At 31.3% G+C, this 25696-nt stretch overlaps 1 protein-coding gene across 10 annotated transcripts in view; it reads left to right on the top strand.

Annotated features, from left to right (window-relative positions):
- Positions 1–25696, top strand: part of LOC118191570 (protein hu-li tai shao-like) — a 122583-nt gene that overhangs the window by 75559 nt on the left and 21328 nt on the right. For 9 of the 10 annotated variants that reach the window (XM_085807360.1, XM_085807359.1, XM_085807363.1 and 6 more), the window contains exons 3-13: positions 220–505; positions 585–815; positions 4486–4629; positions 4700–4798; positions 4993–5199; positions 5373–5503; positions 5623–5749; positions 12772–12807; positions 13373–13483; positions 15433–15525; positions 24231–24429. In XM_085807360.1, the coding sequence (XP_085663486.1) occupies positions 220–505; positions 585–815; positions 4486–4629; positions 4700–4798; positions 4993–5199; positions 5373–5503; positions 5623–5749; positions 12772–12807; positions 13373–13483; positions 15433–15525; positions 24231–24429 (1664 nt within the window). The remainder of the gene's footprint in view (positions 1–219; positions 506–584; positions 816–4485; positions 4630–4699; positions 4799–4992; positions 5200–5372; positions 5504–5622; positions 5750–12771; positions 12808–13372; positions 13484–15432; positions 15526–24230; positions 24430–25696) is intronic. The other variant, XM_085807361.1, reaches the window with a different exon arrangement.

The following is a 25696-nucleotide window of genomic DNA, read 5'->3' on the forward strand; positions in this document are numbered from 1 at the left end:
AGTATCAACAAAGAAGCTTCACGAGTTTTCTTACCGTGTGTGAAAATGAAAAGTTATAAGTGTTCAAAAAGCATAAATTACTCGTTTGAATTAGACACGCGATTCCTAATCAGAACTGAAAAATTGTAATGTCTAAGGCTATTTTTTTTAACAGGAACACTAACTTGTATTGATTGTAACAGCAGTAAAAGTTTTTTAATATTTTAATTTTTCTTTTAGTCAAGTATTTCGGGAAGAATTGGAGCGTATTATAGAATCACAAATTAATGAAGGTTATCTACCAGCCAACTTAACTGCTTTACAACAAGTGACAGAACTACTACTACCTAATCGCCGCTCTTCAGGTTTTCGATCTGGACATTGTGTAATTCCTATTAATGATATTAGAGGAGTTGATGGTATTCGTTACACCAAAATGGAAAAACTTCTTCGTTGTAAATTGGCAGCAGTTTACCGACTGATTGATCTATATGGATATTCTGAAAATATTTACAATCATATTACAGTAAGTCTGATTTTACAATTTGAACTTTTGATACATTTCAATAAATGAATGTCTGTATACATATATTGTATAATTTCAGGTTCGTGTTAGTCAAGATTTGGAACACTTTCTTCTCAATCCGTTCGGTCTGCAATATCCTGAAGTTACAGCCTCATCTTTGCTTAAAGTTGACATGCAAGGCAATGTAGTAGATCCTGGATCTACTTCATTTACTTTCAATAGAGCAGGTTTTGTTCTACATTCTGCTGTACATGCTGCACGTCCAGATGTCAGATGTGTAATTCATATTCATCATCCACCATGTGTTGCAGTAAGTTTGGATAGCTTATAATTTAGAAGGGTGAATTTAATATGAAATAATATAACCTGCAGTTAATGTGAAATAATAAGTTTTCTTTATCTTATTACTCTGAAACTATTAAAGCTAGAAGCATAAGAGATTAGTATATTAGGAGGCAAGAGTTTAAAATGTAAGTGCATAATAACCATTTTTGTTTACCTGGAAAATGGAAGATGGCAATGATGGGGTTAAAATGGGTCCTGAAATTGTTTAGGGATGTGATTTGAAAACTGCATTACTCAGTGCAATAAAGGTTAAAAAAATTAAATCTACTATTTCTACTTGAATCTTTTTAGACATTTGTGGCTGGATACAGTATCAAAAATTCTACTACCCACAAAATATGTTCTGCCATCAGCAGTTAAAAATTTAAAAATGTTTTTAAAAAGTCTCAAAAGGAGTTAGAAATACGAATTTCTTTCATGTCTGAATTTGTAAAACTTGATAATCTTAATGGGCAGGCAGAAAACAGTTTCTTGGTTATCTCTAAGTGTAGCTGAGAAAATGGATGTTTGAATTTTAATTCGATAAGTTTTTTTATATTATCTGCATGAAACCAGTTCCTTAATTTGGTTTGTGAAAACTTGAGTATGTTGGTTATTATTAGTGTCTTTTCTGCAACAAATTGTAAACAACAAATAAACTTTGTAAGAGAAAAGATTTGAATTCAGTGAAGCAATTTTGAAAATTTATCTTTGGCTACTTTTATGTTGAAGATAGTTATATAATGTAGTTAAGATCCCATAGCTTGTTTTTAAGCTTTTCAAAATATGTTGATTCCTATCAAATGCTAAATCATGGTAATTATGTTATTAGTGCATCGACCTTCCATTCAGTAACTAATCTAAACTAGTTGTAAAATGAAGTGATGTGAATAACTTGTCTGTCTTAAATTAACTTATTGACTTGGGGATAAAAGAATTGATACTGGTCAAAAAATGAAGAAAATAAATTTAAAATTTTAAAACAACACTTCGGTAATTATGATCCATGTGTTTGAATATTGCAGGTTGAGCTCTCAAAACATTAATTCATTTGGTACTAAATGAATTGTTCTCTAGATCAGTTGTTTCAGGAGTGTTTTATGCATAACATAGAGATTTTTAAAAGGCTGTTACGAATTTAGCTGAAGTTTTCATATACCATATTTGCCGACGTGTAAGACTAACTTTTTTCTTTGAAAATCTGAAAAACTGGTTGCATCTTATACATCGATATTAAGTTTATTCGGAGCTATGCGTTTTTTTCCCCTGTGGAGTGTGGGAATATTATAGTTACGTATTGTTCAGTGAATATGCATGCAGTGTCACTGACGATCACTGTTGGGTTCGTTTAACGTTTCATTTTTTAAGCCTGTGAAATTTCTGCTGTTCAATTTTCTTAAATTTATTATAAAGTTATGACTTAAAAACAAGTCAGCATTGCTGTAACATAGCATACAAGCTACGTGTGATTGTGTATGCTAAAGAACATGGAAATGAGACTGCAGAGAGGCATTTCGGACCAACTCCAACTGAGACAATGACAAGAACTTGGCAGAACTGGGAAGATGTAGTAATTCACTGAATGGTACCAAGGACAGTTTGTTGTATGAGGACTCTGATGCTAATTTAGAAGAGGTTTCAAGTGACTCTTCATTTAACTCTGCAGATGTGTTCTGGGTTTTGACAAAGAGAATTAAAAAGTTTTCTCTCCCAGGTATATTGGGTATTTGTAGAAAGTATTAATTTGTATTACTTTATATTTAAAATACTGTAAATTCATTATAATAATCAGTAATAAAGTTTTATCGTTCAAAAAAGTGTATACAAAATGGGGTGCATCTTATATGCCGGCAGATATGGTAATTATAAAGTGCCAGTGCCCATTGCTTGCTAAATGGAGCAGTGGTAGTTCATCCAAGGATGGTGTGAAATAAATTTGCCTGCTGGGTATTTTTATGGATTTACCCATGTGTAATGTGAGCATAAGACAATTTGTGCTGGAAAGTACTCCACAAGGGCGCTCTTCACTGTAGGCAAATAACCTTAGTGTGCTTTTTCATAATCTAAGAAATTAATCCTCGATAAGTATAAGTATGAGCTCTTGTATTAAGTCAATTGAATCACCATTACTTATGGTAGAATTTAATCTTATTCTTAAGACAAACTTGAGCTAGTGGCAGATATTTAAGCATTTGATTGGATATACTTAATATTGAATTAAGAAACTGAATAGTGAGTGCTAGGAAAGGAAAATTTTAAAAGATGTACAATTTTCTTAGGAATGATGTAAACTACATTTTTCAAATATTATAGTCTTCTTAAGTATTATAAAACAGTGGTTAATTTAAGAAAAATGTAAGAATATTTGTGCTACATTTGAAAAAGGTTTGAATTAAAAGATATTTCATTCTAAGTCATGTGCAACTAATCAACTGTAAAACAGGAAGTGGGAATATATATATACATACTTGTTTAATATTTTAATTATTCAAACCTGTAATGCCTTAAATAAACACATTGAATTGGCCCTAAAAAGTACTGGTACACCAGTCTAAAACTTAATAGGTCCTGCACTGGAGTGTAAAACTACAGGCAAATTGCTATCATACTCATATCCCCTCCTCCCCAAAAATCTGTAGACATTAGAATATCATATTTCCTGCAGAATGATCTGTTTGCATGACATCCCTAATATTTCTAATATCATCGAGATCTGATGAATTAGATAGCCATGACAAGCTGAGCACTCCTTTTTCCATAATCTGGTATGTCTAGACTTGTGAAGTTGTATTTTGTCTTAATAAATGTAACCTTATCATCAGAGAAAATGCAACTCATCAAAAAGGATGCTGTCTCTGAAAGAATTTTATTATGTCAAGATTTCATTGAATGCCAACTAAAAGAAACATTGTCATTACAGAGCAACTAGATCCTATGCAGTCTGCTGTTGCATGTGAAATTCATGCATGTACAGTTTTTTTCAAATACATATCCTCTCATCAGCTTGCGACAGTTGAAAATGTAAACTGGTCAGACTAGGCTACTCATGTCCAGTTATCAGGTGTCTAGTGTATGAATTTTCGTGCCCATATAACGTATGTCGACCTGCCATTTATTCATTAGTGGGTATAAGATTAGATTTTTGCTTTATAAAGCTGGTATAGTGAAGCACAAGAAGAGGCTGCTGCATAGTACTAACTGTGATATCTGTTGAAACTTAAAAGCATTGAATTCCAGTTTTACTTAATAATAAAGTAAAATGTTTTTTGACAGCTAAAGTGGTATTTTTATTCACTGTCTTAAGGCCATTCTGTGGTACGTTCAGTTTTGTTTAAGTTCTTCCAATCATGATTACTTCCGAAGTTCGCATATGTAAAAAATCTCGACTATACCTCTAAAATAATGTGAAACTTCCGCCACTGCCTATCACTTTATATTGAAATAAGTAGATGTGAGTAGTGACATGCGTAGGTAACATTAGTGTATATTGTACATAGGCTCATCTGTACCAGTTTTTCTGCCACTTCAGTGAATAGTTTGGTATGAGAAAGCTACACATATTTAAGTTTAAACATAATTAAACTTTTTTAGTTATATGCAGGGAGTTATATGCAGTTGCCTTAAAGTCAATATTAATGTGAATTTTTGTATTTTAGGTTTCTGCTATGAAGACGGGTCTACTGCCCGTTTCGCAAGAAGCAGCATTAATTGGAGATGTTAGTTACCATGATTATCAAGGTATTCTTGTGGATACTAATGAGCGAGAGCAAATAGCTAGGGATCTTGGACCTGTCAATAAAGTTAGTAGGGATTTTTGGTACATTTTTTAATAGGTTTTGATGAATATTAGTTAATGAACTTTTATTTTAGGTTATGATTCTGCGAAATCATGGAGTTATTGTTTGTTGTGAATCAATAGAGGAAGCCCTTTTTTATCTACAGAATCTTGTATTAGCATGTGAAGCACAGGTTTGTATAATTTTCAATTAGTCGGTTTATGTAATTTTAATTTGCTCATAAGGCCAAAAATAAAAGAGAACTTCAAATTTTATCAAATGGTTTCAAATAATAAATTGCATTAATTCTTCACTGAAGTAAAATTTATTTTAACTAAAAGATAATTATTTGCTTCTTTCAAAATATTGATAATTTTTGTATAATAGGTGAGACTGATGCCTATTGGGTTAGAAAATATTCAGATTATGAGTGAAGAGGCTAAACAGAAAGTTAGAAGTATAATTACAGAAAATCATGCTGAGGTTACTGGAAAGCCTGATGGAGCTGTTGAAGAGGATAAAGATACAAAAGTAAAAAAATTCAAAGTTTGGGATCTGGAATTTGAAGCCCAAATGAGAATGCTAGATAATGCAGTAAGTTTTTTCTAACATGTATTTTATATTTTCTTTCTTAGTAATGCAGGTGTCTTGCAAACAAAAATATTTAAGTAATATAAACTGTAAATTGCTTTGTGGCTTTATCTAAAACTGGAAATCTTTGTTTCAATCCTAAGAGCTATAGGAATAATGCAGATTTTTATGTTTAGGGCTTCCGTACTGGTTATTTGTACAGATATCCTTTAATAAGAGTGGAAGTTCCCCGTCAGAAGAATGATGTTGAAGTTCCACCGTCAGCCACATCATTTGCTCAGTATTTTGAAGAGGACAAATGGCTTAGGTATAATCTTATACTTCTAATCAATTTCCCCTTTAAGGCCATGTTATGATAATGCATATTAATATCCCTTTTGCAAGATAATGCCAGTTTGCTATTGATATGTTGGTATTTTTTTTCAGTCCTTTAAGAAAACTTATGGAAGGGAAAAAAACACATGAAAAATTAAGATGGGTGAACTCTCCTAACGTTTATCAGAAAGTTGAAGTTTTGGAAACTGGTACAAATGATCCAAAAAAGATAACCAAGGTAATTATATACCATTGGAAATTCAAGTTTGAGGCAGTTAAATTATACATAGGAAATATAAAAGATAATTTTGTGTTTTCCCCATTTAATGTGTTATTCTGCCAATTTTTTTTAACATTTTGATATTGAAATTAACACTGAAATAAAATTTATGTGTTTTATGAAGCTTTACTTTTTGTAACATTATGCTGTTTTACATTTCTCTGATATTGACACATAGGAGACTTACCCCTAGATAGTTAGTCTTAGCTGAAGCATAGTTCTTAATAGTTCAGAATACACTAGCTTGCATCTTTTGAGATGTGGTCCTTGATAATGCATTTTAAGTTTCGGATATTTTTATTTTCTTACTCATCTCCAACTGTTCAATATAGAAGTCATTTTAAAATTATAGCTTAATTTTAATTGAAAGGTAAAAAATGCATTTTTTGCACATTAATTTTGGGTAAGGTAAAAAATGTATTTTTTGCTTAAAATGGAGTTAATATTAACTTTGGGTTAAGTTAACAGCTAGGGCTAAATTTATTCTTGGTAAAAATATTTTACATTTAGAATGGATCTTTCATATTAGTTTTGTTATACCATGAACTAAACGTTCTGCTGCAACTTTTCATGTGTCTAAAATGTTAGTAAATAAAAGATTATTTATCTCAAGCAATATAATTAGAAAAGGGATATTTTAAATGTTTTCTGTGGAATTTCACTTTTTAATTTTGATGATAATTTAATAAAAGATAACTTAAAAATGGCCATTTAGTTTTAGGGTCCATTAGTTCAGTCCATATACTTTAGAAAGATCTGTTAAATACTGGATCAGATTTTAATTGTAAAATTCTTTCTCCACTGGTAATTTGAATGAAAGTGAGAGTCAAATGAGGGAGAGAATGTTTACCTTCTTGATTAGAAAAAATACTTAAATTAGAATTCTATGATCTAATTTCATTCTGAATATGGGCCAGAGAATAAGAAGTTGATGGCAAATCAATGTGAGCTACTTTTCAATTATGTAGAGTATATTAAAAAGTTTAATATTGCTGAAATCTCTCATTATATGTAGATAGAAATAACCATGATTAGGACTGCTGGCTATTTGGTGACTGTCACTTAAAATCTGCTCAAGCATTACAGTCTTTGCAAAGAGCTCTGAGTGGGTGTAGCAGCTTGGCACAGTCTTTTGATAAGAGGGTTTTTTTTATATAGTGATGACTTAAATCCAGGTTTTTAAATATATCAGAGAAAACTACTTTCCAATATTAAATAGTCCATTACAAGCTGAGATCTCATAATGCTATGAGCATTAGCTTAGTCCTATGCTGTTAGCATTAGCTCACAGGTGGCAATCCATGAGAATTTTTAAATTAATGCATATGCGGTGACATGACAGTCCTGCTGCTTAAATCCACTTTATACTCTGCATTATATGCAATCCTGAGCTCTGCTGTCACTTTACTGTGTATAAATGCTGGACAAGTTGTTGGTCCTCCAATAATGTACATTATTTTTTTTTTTTTTCAACCAGTACTGGCAGCGTTCTTGTTTGCAGCCCTAGTTTGATGGAATTTTATCTGCAAATTCTTTCACTAGATTGATTACATCTGATCCTTTCTATTGTATGCTATATAATATATTGAAAAATCTTCAGTACTTAGTACTGTTTCAATACTTTTCATAAATGATGTCACTGCATTATCCCTTAACGCCATTCCTAAATGATGATTTCCAAATGTTGTGCAGTTTTACTTCTAAATGAAGTTTTACCTCCTTCATTCACTCTTAATATTGCAGGTAACGAAAAACTAAATTTTTATTTGCCTGATTACAACATTGTCATATTACAGCACAACTGAATGCATATTAGATTCTGCAAAATGTTAGGGTGGTGAAATTGTTTTTAACATTTCTCTGCATGTATATGTTTGCAAGCATTTGTATGCATATAAATCCCCATTACAATTTCATTAAAATGGTTATCTTCTTTTTTAAACATTGTTCTGTTTTGGGTATTTTCTTATTTACATTATTTCTCAATCCAAAAAGCAGCAAAGAAATGGGAGAATTTCAATTCTGAAACTTCTGGAGAGTTTATCGGAAAAGATTGTTTGATGAGTTAACTGCAATAGGCATTTAGTAATTTTATTGTAAAATCTCCTTTGAGGTATAAGATTGATCTTTAATGTTCAGTTGTGTCTCATCTCCTTCAAATCAAAGCTTAGACAACTGATTTTTTTTTCCGACTTCTCTTTTTGTTCTTAAGACACACATATAAAGTGTGTATTTTACATATGCTAAGTAATGTATGAATAATAAGTGATGCTGCTTGGTTTTTGCCATATTTGCTTTATGCAATTATGTATAGAACTCTTCAGTTGATGGATTAATCATGTTAAGTAAGATTTTCATATGTAATGACAAGTTTGTTATGGTTTCTGTTGATTAATGAGATAATAAATGGCTGGTAACTGTAATGGCAATGGATATGTTAAAAGAAAGGATTAACTTTCTGATATGTATATTAAAATGGTACTTCTGTATCTGAAGAAATTTCTTCTTAAAAGCATATACACGAAGTCATCATTACTTAATAGAATTATGGTTTTCTCCATATAAAATGAAGTGAACATTAAAAGTTCATTCAGTATTATTAAAATGTTAGAATGGTCATATGCTGTTATATTTCTGTGAACAAAGTTAAAAATTCTGTAATAAATGAAAAATATATTTTCAAACTGTAGCTCTGTGTAACAAAAAATGTTTTAATTTTTTTAAGCAAGACTATTTCAGCAATATGATCTAGAAGTATGTTTGGCCAGGATAGAACATTTGTATCTTGTCACTGAATGTCATCTGTGGCACTATATCTGAATTGGTGCTGTTTCTTATATTTGTTATGAATATATGTGTTTTACTATTTTCAGTCAGAATGAAGTCCCAGTGATAAATGTGCTAATTTGCATCATTTGAAATTTAAAAAATGCCCGCCAATGGCTGAGTGGAAAATACTACTTGGTTTACTGCTCTTAGTAGTTTGGCCCTGATTAAAATCCTGGCAAACAGGCTGGTTGCATGGGCGGGTTCTCATGTGTAATTCATGTGTAATATGAATATGAGCCTGTTTCCGTTAGAAGCTCTCCATAAAGGCATCCCCCTTTCACAGATAAGCCCAAATATGCTTTACTATAAATTAATAATTCTAACCTTAAAAACATGTTCATTACCAAGTTACCTTAACATTACGAAGCTTTGTGCAGAGATATTCCTTCCCTTAGGCAGATGGTCTTGGTCTGCTTTTGCTGTATTCAAATAAAGAAGCATATAGCAAAGGTCTAGTTATAGTTTGTAAATACTGTCATGGAATGTTTGTTAGCTTATACTTTTTTTGAAAAAAATTAGTAAATGAAGGATTTATAATTATGAATTTACAAATTGAGACATTTGTCAGACTGCATAGCAAACTTTTTTCCTATGAAAATAGAGGAATTAATGCTAGCTTAATTATAAATAGTTAGGTATTAATATTTTAGTAATGAGATATCTTTATGTAGTTTTGCTAAAATGTTTTTTAAAAATTAAGTTGTTGACTTGATTGCAGTTAAATAAAACTCAGAGTGTTGTTATATCCTGTTGACCTGCTTAGTGCATCAAAAAGTAAATTTTTGCCACTTCTGCGAATTTTGAATTACTCTGATAAAAAGAAATAATTTTATGATTCCCCCCCCGACTGAACAACCAAAAACTCTTTTAGGTGGTGAGCCTGGGTAAATTTTGCATTCTAATTAAACCCACAGTGCCTTGAAAGGTTGGAGTGGTATAAGTATGAGAGTGCTGCTTATGCAGTTGGTACATAAATATGATAAATGATTGAAAAGGAAGTAATCTCTCTAAATTAAATCTTAAAAAAAAATATACTTGCATTATGTATGAGTAGAAATTGGTCTAATATAATCTCCATCATCAACATGACCTTTTGTCATCCAAGTAGCTGGTGGTGGTTACCTGTCCTGTAAAAATGTGGTTTTATAATGCAAAAATTGAAAAAAAAAATTAAATAAAAAATAAAAAACTATTTCAATTTAATTTTTTTAACATCCCAGGAAATGCTGTGTTGGTCAGAAAAGGCGATACTCTGTAGAAACAGTGCCTGGAGGGTAAGCTGAATGTTCCAGCAGTGTTCAGTTCTAACCTCTTGCTGTCAGTTACTCTTTTTATCTCTCTGTCCTGCTGTAAGAAATTGCCATTGTGATAGAGCAGTACTGGTTATTTGAAGGCTAAATTGTACATATACTTTGTCAAGGTGAAGCAGCGTATGCCAGCAGTGATTACTGTTGTTCAGCAAAATAGGTATCTTCCATATCCCACTAAAGTCTTAAGTGGAGATGAGCCTGCTTTAGAAATTGCAAAGGGCTTAAATCACTGTTTCAGGGACTTTGCATTGTCATACAGAAATCCCTCCATTTTTCATTGCATTTCGTAGTACAGTCCAAGAATTTGCCATGTGTCGGTGGTGAAACATATGCCAGTCATGATTCATTTTCTATTCAAATGTAAGTTTGTTGGGTATGTAAAAACTAGATCACATTAAACGTGTGGAGGTACATAGCAGTTGAATGTCATGTAATTGATAATTCATTGGCCAATTGTGATAGAATTTGAAAAATTGGAGTTTCTGCCTTTAAATTGCTTGAATCAAAGATAGCACTGTAGTTGTGATATGGCATTAGTATATGTAATAGTGATGTTTGTAAGCATTTATGGGGATGCAGTCCTAACTAAGAGAGGATACAGTAATGATTATATAATGCAAAAAGAAAAAAGTTCCTAGTTCACTTCCATGTTAGCTGGCACTTCCAGTTCTTTCTTTTCATGGTCTATTTTGTTTTGATTTAAATCATTCATCTCATTATATAATGTGCTGTTTCATGTCACCATTTATGTGCATCCTTATTTTCTTTGGTGGCATTTGAATTGAGTTATCTAGTCATCCGAAGCTACTTTCTTTGCGGCCAGTGATGTTTAGGAAAGATCATGTAATTTTTGTTTTGTTTCTTCACTATTTGAACACAGTTAATTAAAGAGACCTATAAATTGGTACATTTCAATAACTTTCAAAATAAAAAAATATCCTAGCCGAATTGCAAATTTATGTGTGTAAGATAACTGGATATTTTAACCATATATATAAGGCAGAGGTGAAATCCATGTTAGGAATTTCTGAGCACTAGCTATATTTAAATTACTTAAGCTCATACCATTTTAATCTGTAAATTTCTTTCAGATTTAGAATTTTGTGTAACTGCATTTTATATATAATTGCTATTTTAGAAAATTTGATTTGTAAATTTCTGTTGCAGTTAGTTTGGTCTTGGGGTTTTCCGAGTTATGTATAAATGGTGCATGTCAGTCAGTTAATAAACTTAATGAGGTCAATATTCTGTAAGCAGATAACTCTTTAAAATATTGAGTATGAAGAAGTTAATTATGACATACTTTAAATTCTATATCAAGTTAAGCATTTTTTTACATGTATTAAATTTTGGGCTCAGATTTTCAGTTTGTCGGGTCACTTCTAAATGAGTACTGGTTGTATAAGAATACTTTGTGAAGCTGCAAGAGAGAAGATATGGTTGTTTTTGTTATGGGACATTTTAGTGCTTTTGAAATGCAAGCAAATTTTAGCACCATTAATGATTGGTATTAGATAAAGTATACTTCCTTGTAAATTAAATATGTGCTTAACACTATTACTGCTGTGGCAGCTTGTCATAACAATGCATATTTTGTGGAATAATTAAGAGCATTCAGTTTAAAACATCTTAAATTTCTTATTAAGCTATGAAACAAGCTTAGTGTAAACAATTCAGCATTTTGTCTAGTGGTAAATATTTTATTATATCTATATTTGTAATGTAGACTAACAAGAACATGGATAATAATTTATATGTTAACAGCATGTAATAAATATTCCTATCAGGTGCTGTCAGTATGTTACCTAGATTAAATCAGGGTTGCCACGCTACCTGGAAAACCAGAAAAAGTCAGGGAATTTAAAAATTGACCAAATATGTCAGGAAATTTAAATATTATAGTCACAAATCTGGAAAAGTTGGGGAATTTCATATGGCGATTCTATAAAGAAAAGCGAGTTTTGCATCAGCATTGGAAACAACAACTTTCTTGACGAATAATGTATTGCATGAGCGTCATTCGGGCGGCTGGCATAGAGCGAATTTTTGCAGCTAAATATGCTGCTAATAAATATAAAATACCTGAATTTATTTTAAAGTATCATTAAATAGATTTTTTTCATATAGCTGCAAAATATCAGGGAGGGGGGAAAAAATTCAGTTCATATATTGTCAGATTCTAATCTCAATCTTCAGTGGAGGAAAACAACTTTTAGTATAGTTATAATAATAATGCTTTGGGGATTATATATGTCATATGTAAATAGCAAATTTTTGTGTTTTCTTTCAAGTTATACTATAATTAATTTACCTCTCAGCACAGCCAACGTGCACTACGCAGATAGACTGGAATTTTCTTAAAACATACCTGGAAAACCTGAAAAAATCGGGGAATTTCATTCTTTTGTTTGAGTGGGAACTCTGTTAAATAATAGTGTTTCTTGTATGTGAAATAATAGTGTTTCTTGTATGTGAAATAACTTTGTGTGTGATAGCAGTTTATGTAATTTATTCATTTGGTTGATTTACTTAAATTTATTAAATTGAGAGCATTTTCACCTTTCTTTATTAGCATTGGCAATTATACATTGAGAATATGCTTCTATGGCAGTTGTGACATGTTATTATAAATATTAAACAGGGGTATAATATATTATGTTTATTTTGAATTATGGTTGTGTAAGGGTGTTTTTCTAAATGATAAATATTTAAATGTGTCTATTGAAATTTTTAAGGTTATTTTTTTATGTATTTTGTGCAATAATTTATTCAATAAGGTTTTCACTTAAGTTTGTTTAAAATTTTGTCTGGCATTCTAAAATTTTCTTTTTATTCCTACAGTGGGTCGAAAAGCCAGATATTGGGGACAATGATTCTGTAAGCCCTTTATCCAATCCAAACATAACAAAAATACTGCTCTTTGCAATTCATTATGCTACTGCTTGAATGACATTCTTTAATTTTAGTTAAGGTATAACTTGAAATTTCATGCTTTGGTTTCCATCTGTATAGAAATATTCTCCACAGCATGCTCTGTTCTAAAGAGTGTTTGAATGATAGTATCTTGGCCTATGTTTTAATATTTCTTTAAATGCTGGTGTTCAAGCTCATGATTTGAGTAAATTAGAAAAAGTTAATTTGTTATTATAACAAATGTTTAATCTTATGGCTAACAATCATAAGTCTGAAGTGCAAGAAAGTTCATGGAATTACAAATATGAACTTACTCTGATAAAATTAAAACTGCAATTTTGCTGTGGTTTTGTTTTTAAACAGTGTAGTTTCTAACAAATGCAATTCTGGAAATAACCTAAATTAAAGTTCAAATTGCATGCCTGCTTTGCTCTGAACTAACTGGGATGGTTAATGGTTATTGCATGAAAATTCAAAGCTTTATCTGCCTTTATGTGAAAAAGAACTGAGTGCAGCTTTTGTGTTTCAGTGGGTTCAAGAGGGCTCACCTTCTCACAGCACTCTTGTGAAAATTGAGAGCCCCCATCAGTTTATACCAAAAACGGGTGACCCAAATGAATTTAAGAAGAAACAAAAGGAGGTAACTATGACTGTTTATTATCTTCTTCTTTAGTAGTAAACTGTGTACTTTTACATTATCATTCTAGCATTCATGCAAATTTTTATGCCCTAGTCTGAGTATCCGTTGATCACTAGTAAGCCCCTGATTCTCTAATGAATCGAATATGCAAGTGTGTGAAACATTGCTGTGGTATATGAATTGCTTGAGAATGAACATGGAAGTTGTGTAGGCATTTTGAGACTTGGCAGTAAGATTAAATAATAGATAAATAATATTTAATAAAGATTAGATGAAGATAGATAAATTATTTTACAACTCGAACTTTGTGCAGCAGTGGACAGTAAATTTAACAAAATAAAATCAACTTATTAATCAAAAACTTCAATATTCAGTGTTTTAGGTAAAAACATTTTTAAATATTTATCATTCTTAAACATTAGTAAACATATTAGTAAACATTTATTATTTTTAATTGTATACCTGCCACACCCCTTTTTTTAACTTTCCCTTTTCTAATATAGAATAAATTACACTTGTAAAATTAAAGTAGTTAATACTTATAATTATACTACACTCATTTAACATAGCATAAGTTTATAGCATAAGTTTTATTATATATCAGTAATGCAATTACTGTATCATGTATAGACAAATTACTAATTAAAATTACATTTACAATAAATTATATTTAATAAATATTTTTATTTAATCAGCCCACCAGCGGCCGAGCGGTAAAGTCGCTGAACACTGGTAGTTCGGTCCGAGGTTCGAATCCCGCGAACGGGCTGGCTGCATGGGTGTTTTCGTGGTTTTCCCCATGTGTAACGTGTATACGAGCCAGTTTCCCTTAGAAAGTCCTCCACGAAAGGCATCCCTCCTCTTAGGCAGATAGCCCTAGTGTGCTTTGCCATAATTAAATACACCATTTTTATTTAATTTACATATAATAAAAGGAAGTCTGTCTGTGTCTTTAATTCGTACTGCACGTCAGCTAATAGACCCAGGGCTACGAAATTTGGTACATACGTGCATTTAGACAAGAGCCAGTGCACCTCGAAGCTAATTTTTTTAATTTGAATTTTTTTATTTATTTATTTTTTTGACGAAATCATGCCAAATCAATAATTCTCTCATTATACCAGCAAGAATGGCATGCATCCATTGTTGCTGGTATGTCACTGTTGCCATTGTTGCTGATATTAGCACTGTTGCCACTTGGAAAAATGAGGCCGATAATTCTGGACAGTTTTTAAATTTAATGTTTTTCTTGGATAGTGGATGTTTTTTTAAGAGTACTTGGATACGATGTTTGTCGAAGACGTTTATAGCATTATGTTATTATTTATAACATTGTAGATAATTAAAAAAAACTAATTTTTATGTACATTATACTCCAGTAAGAATAAATATTTAACTCATCTTTCTCCTAAGTGAGTTTTGTGTACATATTCATTACATTCTGACAGATTTTGATATGTTAATTTTAGACATTTAAAATTGGGTTTGTTTGTTGTTCACGTAGGTTGGTTTTCTATTTACATGACTGTCTTGAGGACATGTCATGTTTATATGACCGTCTCCAGAAGGGTGAAATCTCTGATTTTATGTTCTGTGTGTGCTGAAGTTGGCAGTTAAATCTGAACTTTTTGCAAACCTTAGTGTCATTTTTACATTTGCGCTTCTATCTGTAACCTGAATTTATGAAAAAGGTTTTCTTCTAAAACAAAAGTATTAAAACATCTAGTATATTTTCATGTTAAAAATGTATAGAAATTGTTATTGAACGTTTTGGCTACACCTATATAAATCTCTTGTAAAATATTTGGGAGTATCTTGGTTATACTACATGAGCATTTAAAAGGGATAAAGTACTTAAGCATAATTATATTGCCTTTTTATGTTAGTAAAAATATTATTTTTGAACATATCAGATGTGTGTTTTCCATTGATATTCTGCTCTTTTGTAGCTCAAACAAAATAGAATGCATTCAAAAATTACAGCTGGACCTCAGTCATCTATTTTGGATGGAGTGACATGGGAAGAAATAAAGAAAATGCAAGTAAGTTTTCAATGCCAGAGATATGTTTTATGATGTGTGTTAAAAATTTTAATTTCACTGAACGTTGTAACATTCAGGATTTCTAAAATTTTGAAGCCTGTCAGTGGTTGAGTTCCTAAAATTACTAAACACTTTATCTCTAGGAATTCATTCATAGTAGAAAGAATTAATTGCATGGACATTTTATAGCTTCTTGTGTGCATTGTGTAAATATGAATGTTTAACGTAAAGTGTGCTTCAAGAGGACACCTATTTTATGTAGACTTTTCTCAACAAGGGATTAAATAGTGTATAGTTTGATTAAAAGTTACTAGGCAAGAAAAAGTATGCCAGAATGGGCAGTTGTATTTTAATTTCAAAATTATTATAGATTGGCATGTTCGAGTATCTCTTTGCCTTTTTAATTTCTATTTTTTAAGCTGCTTTTGCATTATTATTTCACTCTTTATTTTTAAAAATAGAATTATATTGAATCAATCTGTTTTCTAGCAGTTTTACAGCTCTGATGCAGATTATTTTTGCTTATTATTTAAAGTAATGGTTAACTTTGTAATTATTTTATTAAAGTACATCTAGAGTTAAAATCTATTTTGAATTAATGCCTGAAGGAAGTTTATTCTGAATTTAAAAAAGTAAACACTTTCACTTTATAAATAAAAATTCATTCGTAGTAGAAATAATTAGTTGCATGAACATTATATATAAGTTTTGATATTAAATCAAGAAGAACCAGCATTACATTAGTTATCTTAAGTTATAATATAATAAGCATAACTTGTTAAGATAATCTCAAGTCTCAATAATGCTATTGAGACTTGAGATTTCAATGTTAAAATCTGTTTGGTCACATAAAATTGTGTATAAGTTTTAAGCACTGAGTGCATTTGGAATATGGCAAGGAATTGTCAATTGTCTGTCTCTTATCCCCTGGTAGAACAAGAATATAATTTTTTGTAGGTTTTCCCTCCTATTTAAAATTTCATTATGGAAGCTAGCCTTTAGAAAATGGAATCTGTTCATGTTGTGTTTGAATGAATGGATTACTGTTGTTGCATGTGTATGGTTTTGTAATAGATTGAATGCATGCAGAACTGATGATAGCTTGATAAAATTTTATTTTACCAAAAGAAGCACTTCACAGTTCTAGAATTTTCCACGAAAATAATCTTATAGCTCCTCGCAGTATCACAGAGTATACTAAGAATGGCGAATAAAATTAAGGGTTACATTTTAAATTGAATTAGGAGTCATTTTATGCAGGAAAGAAATTTAGATTTAATTTCTTCTTTGTTGTACTGTTCTGTACCAGTCCATTTTATTTACTGTTTTTGAATTATCATTTGAATAAAAAAGGCTTTTGATGCTCTGAGTAAAATTATGTTTTGTATCTGCTTTTGAAGAATTTAAGTGCTAAATGTGGCATTAGCTAAATGTGTGTAATTATTTATTTGAGTCAGTTTCTATAAACCTTCATTCATTAACATACTATTTAGATTATTAAAATAAGAAAACATTTTAAATAATAAGGTAATATATCAAATGATAAACTCATTACTGGATAGAAAGAACCTATGCCACTCTGGCTTAATTGTTTAAATAAAATCTTCAGATCTTGTCTGATGTCGGAATAAAGTGCAAAAAGTAATAATGCAATGGGTACCTATGTTCAGATTTGTATTTTAATATCTTTGTGGTTGTTTTGACACACCTTTTATGTTAATTGATGCAGGTTCCCCCTATTGAAATTGTATTTCTGTTTATAAAGTTTATTTGAATTTTATTATTATTTATTTATTATGATTATTATTTACTATTTTTTTGTATATCTGTTAATATGTTTATCTGAATTTTACTCTGCCTTAATTGTTAATTTATGTAAAAAAACAAAAAAATTTTTTTTTTTTATTCCACTAGAATTGTAACCTCATTGGCCGTCCCTCATTCCTGTTTTAGCCAACATGAATTCCCTCCTGTTTGGTTTTAAGTTTGCAAAGCTTTTTCTTTCCCTTTTGCCATTAGGCCTTACCTCTCAGCCCCCTTTTGTCGTTAGGCTTTGCTTCATTTCGCCTGCTCCCTTTGTTGCATTTGCATATCTTTTTTCTTATTTGTATTTTCTTATTCTTATTTTTTATATTCAACATTTGATAAGTGATTTTTTTTGCTTACCTTTCTTGATGAATATGCACAGGAACACTTGGAATTCTTTTCCATTTTGCTTTTCATACAGAAACTTTATTTACAGTTAATTACAACAATTGTATGCTACAGAAGAACGTTCATCATGTTTCCCACTATATCTGTATCAAAATCCGCAATGCGGTAAGAAAAATATAACAAGCTAAAAGTAAAAAAGCTGTGCCCTCTCGTGGCCAGATACATGAACTGTAACACCCCTTCTTTTTTAGCCACGAAGGCTCTCCTCTTAGACCAGTTTTTAGTTTTTCCTTCTTCCCTTTTTAATTGAAAGGCATCCCCCTTCTCTTTAAGCCGTTTGGCTTTTATTAGAGGCTCCCTTTCTCAGCTAATATGCTGTGCCTCGTTTTAGCCTAGTGGCTTTCACCCACCTTGGTACTTAGCACTTGTCTCTTCCTGCCTAATATAGAGTGAGCTAACAGAGTGTCTAGAAGCATGGATTGAAACCTACATACTGGCTGCAATCATTACAAAATGCTGCAGTTGCTTTCAGTAGCCAGTAGCAGGGGTGGTTATAAGAGTTTGTTGTTTCCATTGAAATAATGTTGGTTGCTGTAAGTGGAGACTTAATTAAATGACATCAGTTAAACTAGAAAAGATTTTTGTGGAATCATACTGTGTTTCTAAGCAATTGGAATTATTCATATTTTTGCTGTTAAATGGTGTGATGATTAGTGCAATATATAGTGCTAGTTATTATCGAATCCAAGACAAGACACAGATGTTCATTGTATTGTGTTTTTATAATAAGGACGCTTAAAATTTGTTAGTCGAAAGTCTGTGAAACATTGGTGGTTGAGAAAGAGGGTACAAAACATTCGACTTTCATCATGTGGTGTGAATTCAAATTAATATGAAATTTATAGCAAAGCATATGAGTACTAACAGGTTGCTGTCGTATTCTTTGCCAACATTGGACAAATCATGTATATTGACTGCCTAAAAAAAATTCGTGCATTAGAATCTCGATTTATTAAATTTTAATGGGTGGAATGCAGGATTTCCTTTACTTCAAGACAAATTGGTCACTGTAGAACAATCTGGACAAAAGTTGTCTTTCATCAGAAGGAAGTTATTACTGATTGCACCCATAAGCAACTTGAGATTCTTAAACATAAGATACAGAAATTCTTGAACATAAGGTTCAAGAATCTCTGTATTTTAAGATTCAAAGTTATGCTTAAAAAAATGTGTAGGTCAATGTGATTATTCAGAATGATACTCACCCGTACCATGATTTCATCACAATTATACCAATGCCTTTCATAGATGTTTTTCAGTATTAGTGTGTCTTTTGCTCACTTTAGTTTGTAAAATTACCTGTAATCACTTTCCAGGCAAACCAGATTTAAAATTACGTTCCAAACTTAAAAAGAACTTGGTCATTGTTCATCACAGTGATCTCTGAACTGCTACAGCGAAGTGTAGAAGTTAACAGCCCGAGTCAGTGGAACTCGCATCATAGGCTTGCATACAAAGAGCTATTTTTATGCAGCCTGTTGCTTATGAGGTATCTGGATAATCAAGCTCCTGTAGATAGGAGTAAAGTCATTTGTCTTATTATTTCTTTTGCCAGTTGTTGCCAAGCAGCTGTCCTGGGAGGCTGTTGTGCCATGTTTTTGACCTTGACCTGATTGTCAGCATACATTGCTAGTGTCTTGTATACTGTTTGTGGTTTACATGATACTTTTGGCTACTTTTGTAAGTCTTCACAGACCTGTGTCAGTGTCTGTATTGCGTCCATTCATCCAATTGCTAGCTGTGTTTCACAATCTGTCAGATGCCTTCTCAATAACATGTTCCACCTTCCTTAAGTGAAAATTGTGCTCAGCTGCTGGTATATTCTTTGAAATTAGAAGTAAGTGCACCCTCTTGCACGTCTTCCTCCACATGAAAAAAAATGGTCATAAAAATCTGCATATGTCTGTGTAGCAAAGATGAAGCTCTGTGTGTGATAACGTCGAGTTTAGAATTAACATGAAGCAGTTTCTTAGTTGTTCCTTTAATTATTCCTCCTGTGTATAAATAAAATTTATTATATTTATAAACTGCACATGCCTACTCTCCAGACTTAGGCACGAGATTTGATTTTTGATCACTCTCAACACCAGTTTACAACATGTTTTTTCCAACGTTCTCCCTTCCTAAAATTTCCTAAAATTTTTATTATATTGGTTTAATATTTCGTTATTTTCGCCTCAAAACATCATTTCCTCTTTATGAAATTACTTGATTTTCCTTTTCATTACCAATTTAAAAAAAAAGGGGAGTGTGTTTTATGCACTGTTACTGCTTTGCATGTGGCAGATGTTTGAAACTGATAAGTAAAGTAATTCTGTGATGGCTGCCAAGTGTAGCTGCAATTTATGTGGTGGACATAAGCCAGTGAGCAGAAAATAAAAGTCAAAACAACCCTCTGCATTTCTGGAATAATGAAACAAAGTTTTTTGTAGTTGTTGAAGTTGCTTAAGGATTTGCAATCTTTTGTCTAATGACATCTGCAAAAAAAGTAAACTACTCGTGCACTTTTCAAGAACATATGCAGATGACTTTCCTTATATTGTAATATGTTTATGATGTTATCATTTGTCATTGAAGTTTTTCAGTTTCACATGGTGGCAGGGCCGATGTACTAAAATATGTATGTACACGAAATTGCAAGGATAGTGAACTGTATCGTTGCCTTTTCACCAAAGTATAATCTGCATTTGAATGTCTTTCATCATGCTGTGCTTTCTATTTAGAAAAATGGTTTTGATGGTGAAATCACTAAGAAGTATTCATGACTAAGAACAGAAATTATCATAAATGGAGGTGAAATAAATTCTCGGTTGTGAATTGCATTAGAATGATTTCTTTCTGCCTGTTTATCGATGTAAGAAATAATATTAATAAAATGCCTCAATTTTGTATAATTATCTATAATCGTGTGGCTTTAAAAAATTGAGTATAGTTAGTTTACTTTGTGTTCTCTTTTTGGATGGAGATTTTATAGGTTTGAATACAGCATAGCTAATCAGTGAAACTTTAGGAAAATAGAGTTTTTGTATTAACTTCTTAGCTCTTAGTACAGGCAATGCACTAATAGTTGTAAGTTTGAAGACTTAATTTAAGAAATTTACAAATTAAAGAAAAATACCAAATATAAACAAGAATGACATTTCAGCTAGAAAAAATTGGGAAAAAGTAAAGATAAAACTAAAACAATAAAAATTATGTTTATCTCCTCTGTATAAATGCTTCAAACAAAACTTGTTAAGGGGAAAGTGTTTTGAAGCCTTAAACCAAGTTGATTAATGATGATTTGAAGACTGGTGTTACAGGCAGTGGGAAAAAACTGAGATTTTCTGATTTTATTTGGTTCTACCTTTTTAAATTCAGGTGATAAAAAAAGTCCAGCTTTTTTTTACTAATAACTATAGATGAATTTGTTGTTGTTTGTTTTTAGCTTAAAAAAGAGTTCTAAGAGGAAAGAAAAGTAGGAAGAATTCCAACACCTACATAATACTAGAGTTAAAAAAATGTATGTACATGCTGGTTATTTTTCGAAAAATGTTTATCTAGAGTTTGAGTGGTGGAACCCGCTTCCTACATTTTCTGAGCGAGAAGTAAATGCTTCAAGAGTTAATATTAAAACTCGCTAATGATAGTACAAAATACCTAAAGTAAATGAAGGCAGGGCTACTACTTCTGTTAAAAATAAGTATAAGAAAATAATTTTTTTAGTACTCGGCAGTTTAATTGCCAGTGCTCAGAAGAATACAATATAAAATAATAAAATTGACACAGATGTCTCACAAAATTAAATAAGTAAAGAAAAATTGCTTGGCAACGAAAATATTTACCAGTTACTAATCTAAGTTTATCTCATCTAGAACAATTATTCATTCTTTTAACTTTACAGGGCTTTTTGCTTTTCCATGTGCTCCATTTTGACATCACTCAATGTTCTTGACACGTAACTGCAGCGAAAAAATCCATTAATTCATGTTTTGAATGTAATTATAAGCCATTTGTTTAAATACATTTTATTAATGTTCGGTGAACCAACCTCTGTTTTGTCTTCCTGTGAACCAACATGTGTTTAGATATCAGGTAAATTGTTGCAAAATGGAAAACAAAAAGTGATGAATACTTTTTAATGGGGGGGCTACAGCTAGCGGAGTAGTGAAAGAATTTCCTAGTGAAGATAAAAAATTTTATTTACTTACTAATTACTTCTGCCAAATGTGTGATTACATACAATGTAAATTTTTAATTAACACTGGACTCGTTTTACATGCTTAAGTTGCAAATGCTTCAACTCTAATAAATGCATCTTTTCTGATGTAAAATATTTTTAATAGATTTTTCTGTTTTACGTTGCTTAGTTTTCAAAGACAGAGATTTATATATATTGCAACAGATAAATTACAATTAGAAAACTTGTATGAGTCTCATTCAAAAATGAAAAAGTGCTGATAGAATATATAGTGAACTCTCTAAAGTAATGTTAACCATCTGTACTATTCTCAGCAGGAATGCGGAATGTTAGAGAATTTTCATTTTTGTTACTAAAACATGGACTGAATTGAGGTCCATTATGAATGATGGCACACTTGTAAAACTCTTGTTAGAAAAAACGGGTCTTCAGGGAATTGCTATGAGCAAAATTTTGATCTCTTAAAGAAAGCAATATCTGCTACTATTGAAACAGATCAAACTGTTATATTTCTTTAATATATTTGAAATAATAAAAAAGTATGTTTTTTAATGTATTTTATACTGATTGCATTTTAAAACTTAGATTGCACTTTGATATTGGATAGCTTTTAGAGTTTAATATTTAAAAAATAATTTTCATTTTGTATATTCTTGTTTAAAAATTAATTTTGTCAGTGGAAAAATTTTCTGATTCTTAAGCTTGGCAGGCTGGCATGTTATCTCTACCTTAAAAATATCTATTTTAACAAAACTGTTGTACGTTGTCCTTGGTTTCTTTGCTGAATTTTGTTTTAATTGAAAGTGCACTTTTTTAAGACTTAAAATGCTTTTACTGTTTGCATCATTTTTGCTTTGCACAGAAAAAATGTGCAGTTAAGAAAAATTCTTTTACGTTTTGTAAAGCTTCAGTAGGTCTCAGTTATGCTCTGTATTCTTTGTAGACCCAAACTTAAGGCTACTTTTGAAACTCCTAAAACAGTGCTTAACTAATAAAAAGTAACAGAAATAAACTTACTGCAGCTTAATATGAAATAAAATTTGGAATATTGCTAAATAATGCAGGCCCAGAGCTGAAGGCCATGTCCAAAGCAGGAGTCTTGTTGTGTCTTTTACTTGACTTCATTGTTTAGTTCTGTTCATTCTTACTTAGGGTAGAGAGTAGGGAAGAATGTAGAGTATCTAAAACAACTGCAGCAATGGACATAACTGAACAACAAAGTTAATAGAAAAATAAAAATCTCAAATAATGATTTTGTTTCATACCTGGCTTAATATTAACTTACTATAGTTAAAAAAGAAGTTGCACAAATTATTAATACAAGCATCACTTCAATTTTATTTTATCCAATAAAACCAAGTACAAAATTATTTTCTGAAAGGTCATTTGTGAATTATGGCTTGTACTAGGGCAATGTTTAGCAAATGATTCAGTAAAACAATAATTTGGTGACCAATGGACACAAGATAAAATAACATTATTTATGCAGAACTTCATTTGGGATGACAAATGGTGAATGTTATATGTGACAAAACTATTGTGGGAGGCGAGCTTATGCAAGATGAATCAGATCTTTTTTATAAACTGTATTAAGGTGGGCTGTTGCACCACAGGTTGTACAGCTGGAGTTAACTTTAAAGACCCTTTTTTAAAAGAAATTTCAAGTTATGCCAGGCTAATCAGAAGGTTCATGGCTGAATCCGAGCAATCCTACCATTTCCTAGGATCCTAGGGAGGGTGGTTGATCAAAAATGTCAAGACATACACTGAAGCTCAATTCAGTTGCTTGCATTACATTATATTGTTAAGGTCCTTAGCAAGATGAGAAAGTGTTTTAGTGTTGTGTCATAGCGAGAAAAATGCAGCGAGTTCAAAATGTTTCATTATAAACTTTTGCATCTATGGGTAAATCTACAACCACCTTGTTTACAATCTTAAGACAAGCTTTATGGGGATGAGATTTTGACAGTATGTAATTATGAATGCTAGAATCACTGTGTTAATGCCCAAGGACCATACTTAAAGATCTTTGAGTTTAATTGAACCTGTTGGCTACAATGATTTTTCCAGCATTAGTCTTATTTTTTGGGATAGATGTTTTCAAAAAAGATTATGTTGAAATTTTTGTTTAAGCCAGCAATTTATTACATAAGCTTTATAGAGATAGCATAAGATATCTTAAAACTTGGATAATTTAACTAAACCTAATTAATATTTGAAATTGATTTTGAGACCTTGAACACCTTTTAAACACTAAATATATATTTTGTTCTGACATAAGAACTGTATTTTGCCCATCTTTCTTTGTCAGGATGCACAAATGACAAATGCTACTGGGGATCATGTGGTATTGGTAGGTGCTGCATCAAAAGGTATAATACAAAGAGAATTCCAACATAATGCAATGGTGTATAAAACAGCTTATGCGAAAAATCCTTTTGATAACATTTCTGATCAGGATTTAGAAGAATATAAGAAAATTGTGGAAAGAAAGCAAAGAGGTGAACCAGGTATGTTATTTTATCCTTAAAGTTCAAATGTAATTGAATATTATAAATGCTAAAACATATTTGAATATTTTACTTCTATCTTAGAAATATACTGAAGAGCTAAAACATGATCACTTGCTTAATATGTTGGGTAATGTGTTACTCAAATGGTTCATTAGTGAAGCATATATTTTGTTTAATTATATCTTTACCAGTAAGTTACTTCTCATTGCATGCTTTTCCAGTAGATTGATCTCTGAGTAGTTTTTGAAGACCAGGGAAAAATCTTGTACTTGAACTGAATCTGAAACTGAAAGCTTCAGTAGATGCTGAGGTAACTTTCTTAGAATGAGCTGCTGCGGTTCTTGTGTGGCAGTGGCCTGGCTGACTTTCTGTTCACTAATATATACTACTTAGGTGTTCTCTACTATGTTGTTTCAACATAGAAAAATAATGTAACTAGACAATAGTTATCTGGTCTGTTGAGTTTTAAACGTCGACCAGGAAGAGAATTATTCTTGCAGTACATGCTGCGAGTTAGGACAAACTATTGCTATATTTTTGGTCTACTATAGTTTTTGGTTCTGAATAATGCAAAGGACCCAAAGGCTTGTGTTCAGTAAAATGTTGGTTTATGTTGCTCTCTCCCTCCAATGTTCATGTTCTGTAAGCCATTCTTGAATACTCTGGGCCTACTATAGGGAGATGTTATTGCCTTAGATGTTATGAATTTAGTGATATTTAAATTTGACTGTAGCTTGCAACAACAACCATTCATTCACATGAATATTGCCAAATAAACTAATAAATATTCATAGTTTTATGCAAGTAATTGCTTTCATTTCTATAATAGTTATCCTGTAGAGTATAATAACTAACAAAGATACCCAGCATTGCGTCTGGTTTTGAATCTTGGACAAAGTTTGGAATTCTGTCTTTGCAAAATGAGGGCACAATGTCTTTATATGAGGTTGTGGTGGAGAGGAGAATATAAAGCCCTCAGATGCCTTTCTACAAAATTGAGATAAATCATATTCAGGTAATCTTTGTATGCATTACCTAAATTCATTCCAGTCTTGGATTTCATTGTTTTAAATTAAAAATTATTTTGGAAAGGGCATAAAATTATTATAATACACTTATCAATGAATATGAAAGCTTGGTAGAATTTTTTTTTTTTTTTTTTTTTTTTTATAATTTTAGTATGTTTCATTTTTGCAAAACTGGGATCATAGTGTTGTAGCTCTTCAGTTTGCTTAAGCAGCTAAGTAATTCAATGCAAATACAT

This window comes from Stegodyphus dumicola, chromosome X1 (genome assembly GCF_044657685.1).
Source record: "Stegodyphus dumicola isolate Sdum_Otavi_A_Nest chromosome X1, ASM4465768v1".
In the NCBI taxonomy this organism is placed as follows: Eukaryota; Metazoa; Arthropoda; class Arachnida; order Araneae; family Eresidae; genus Stegodyphus; species Stegodyphus dumicola.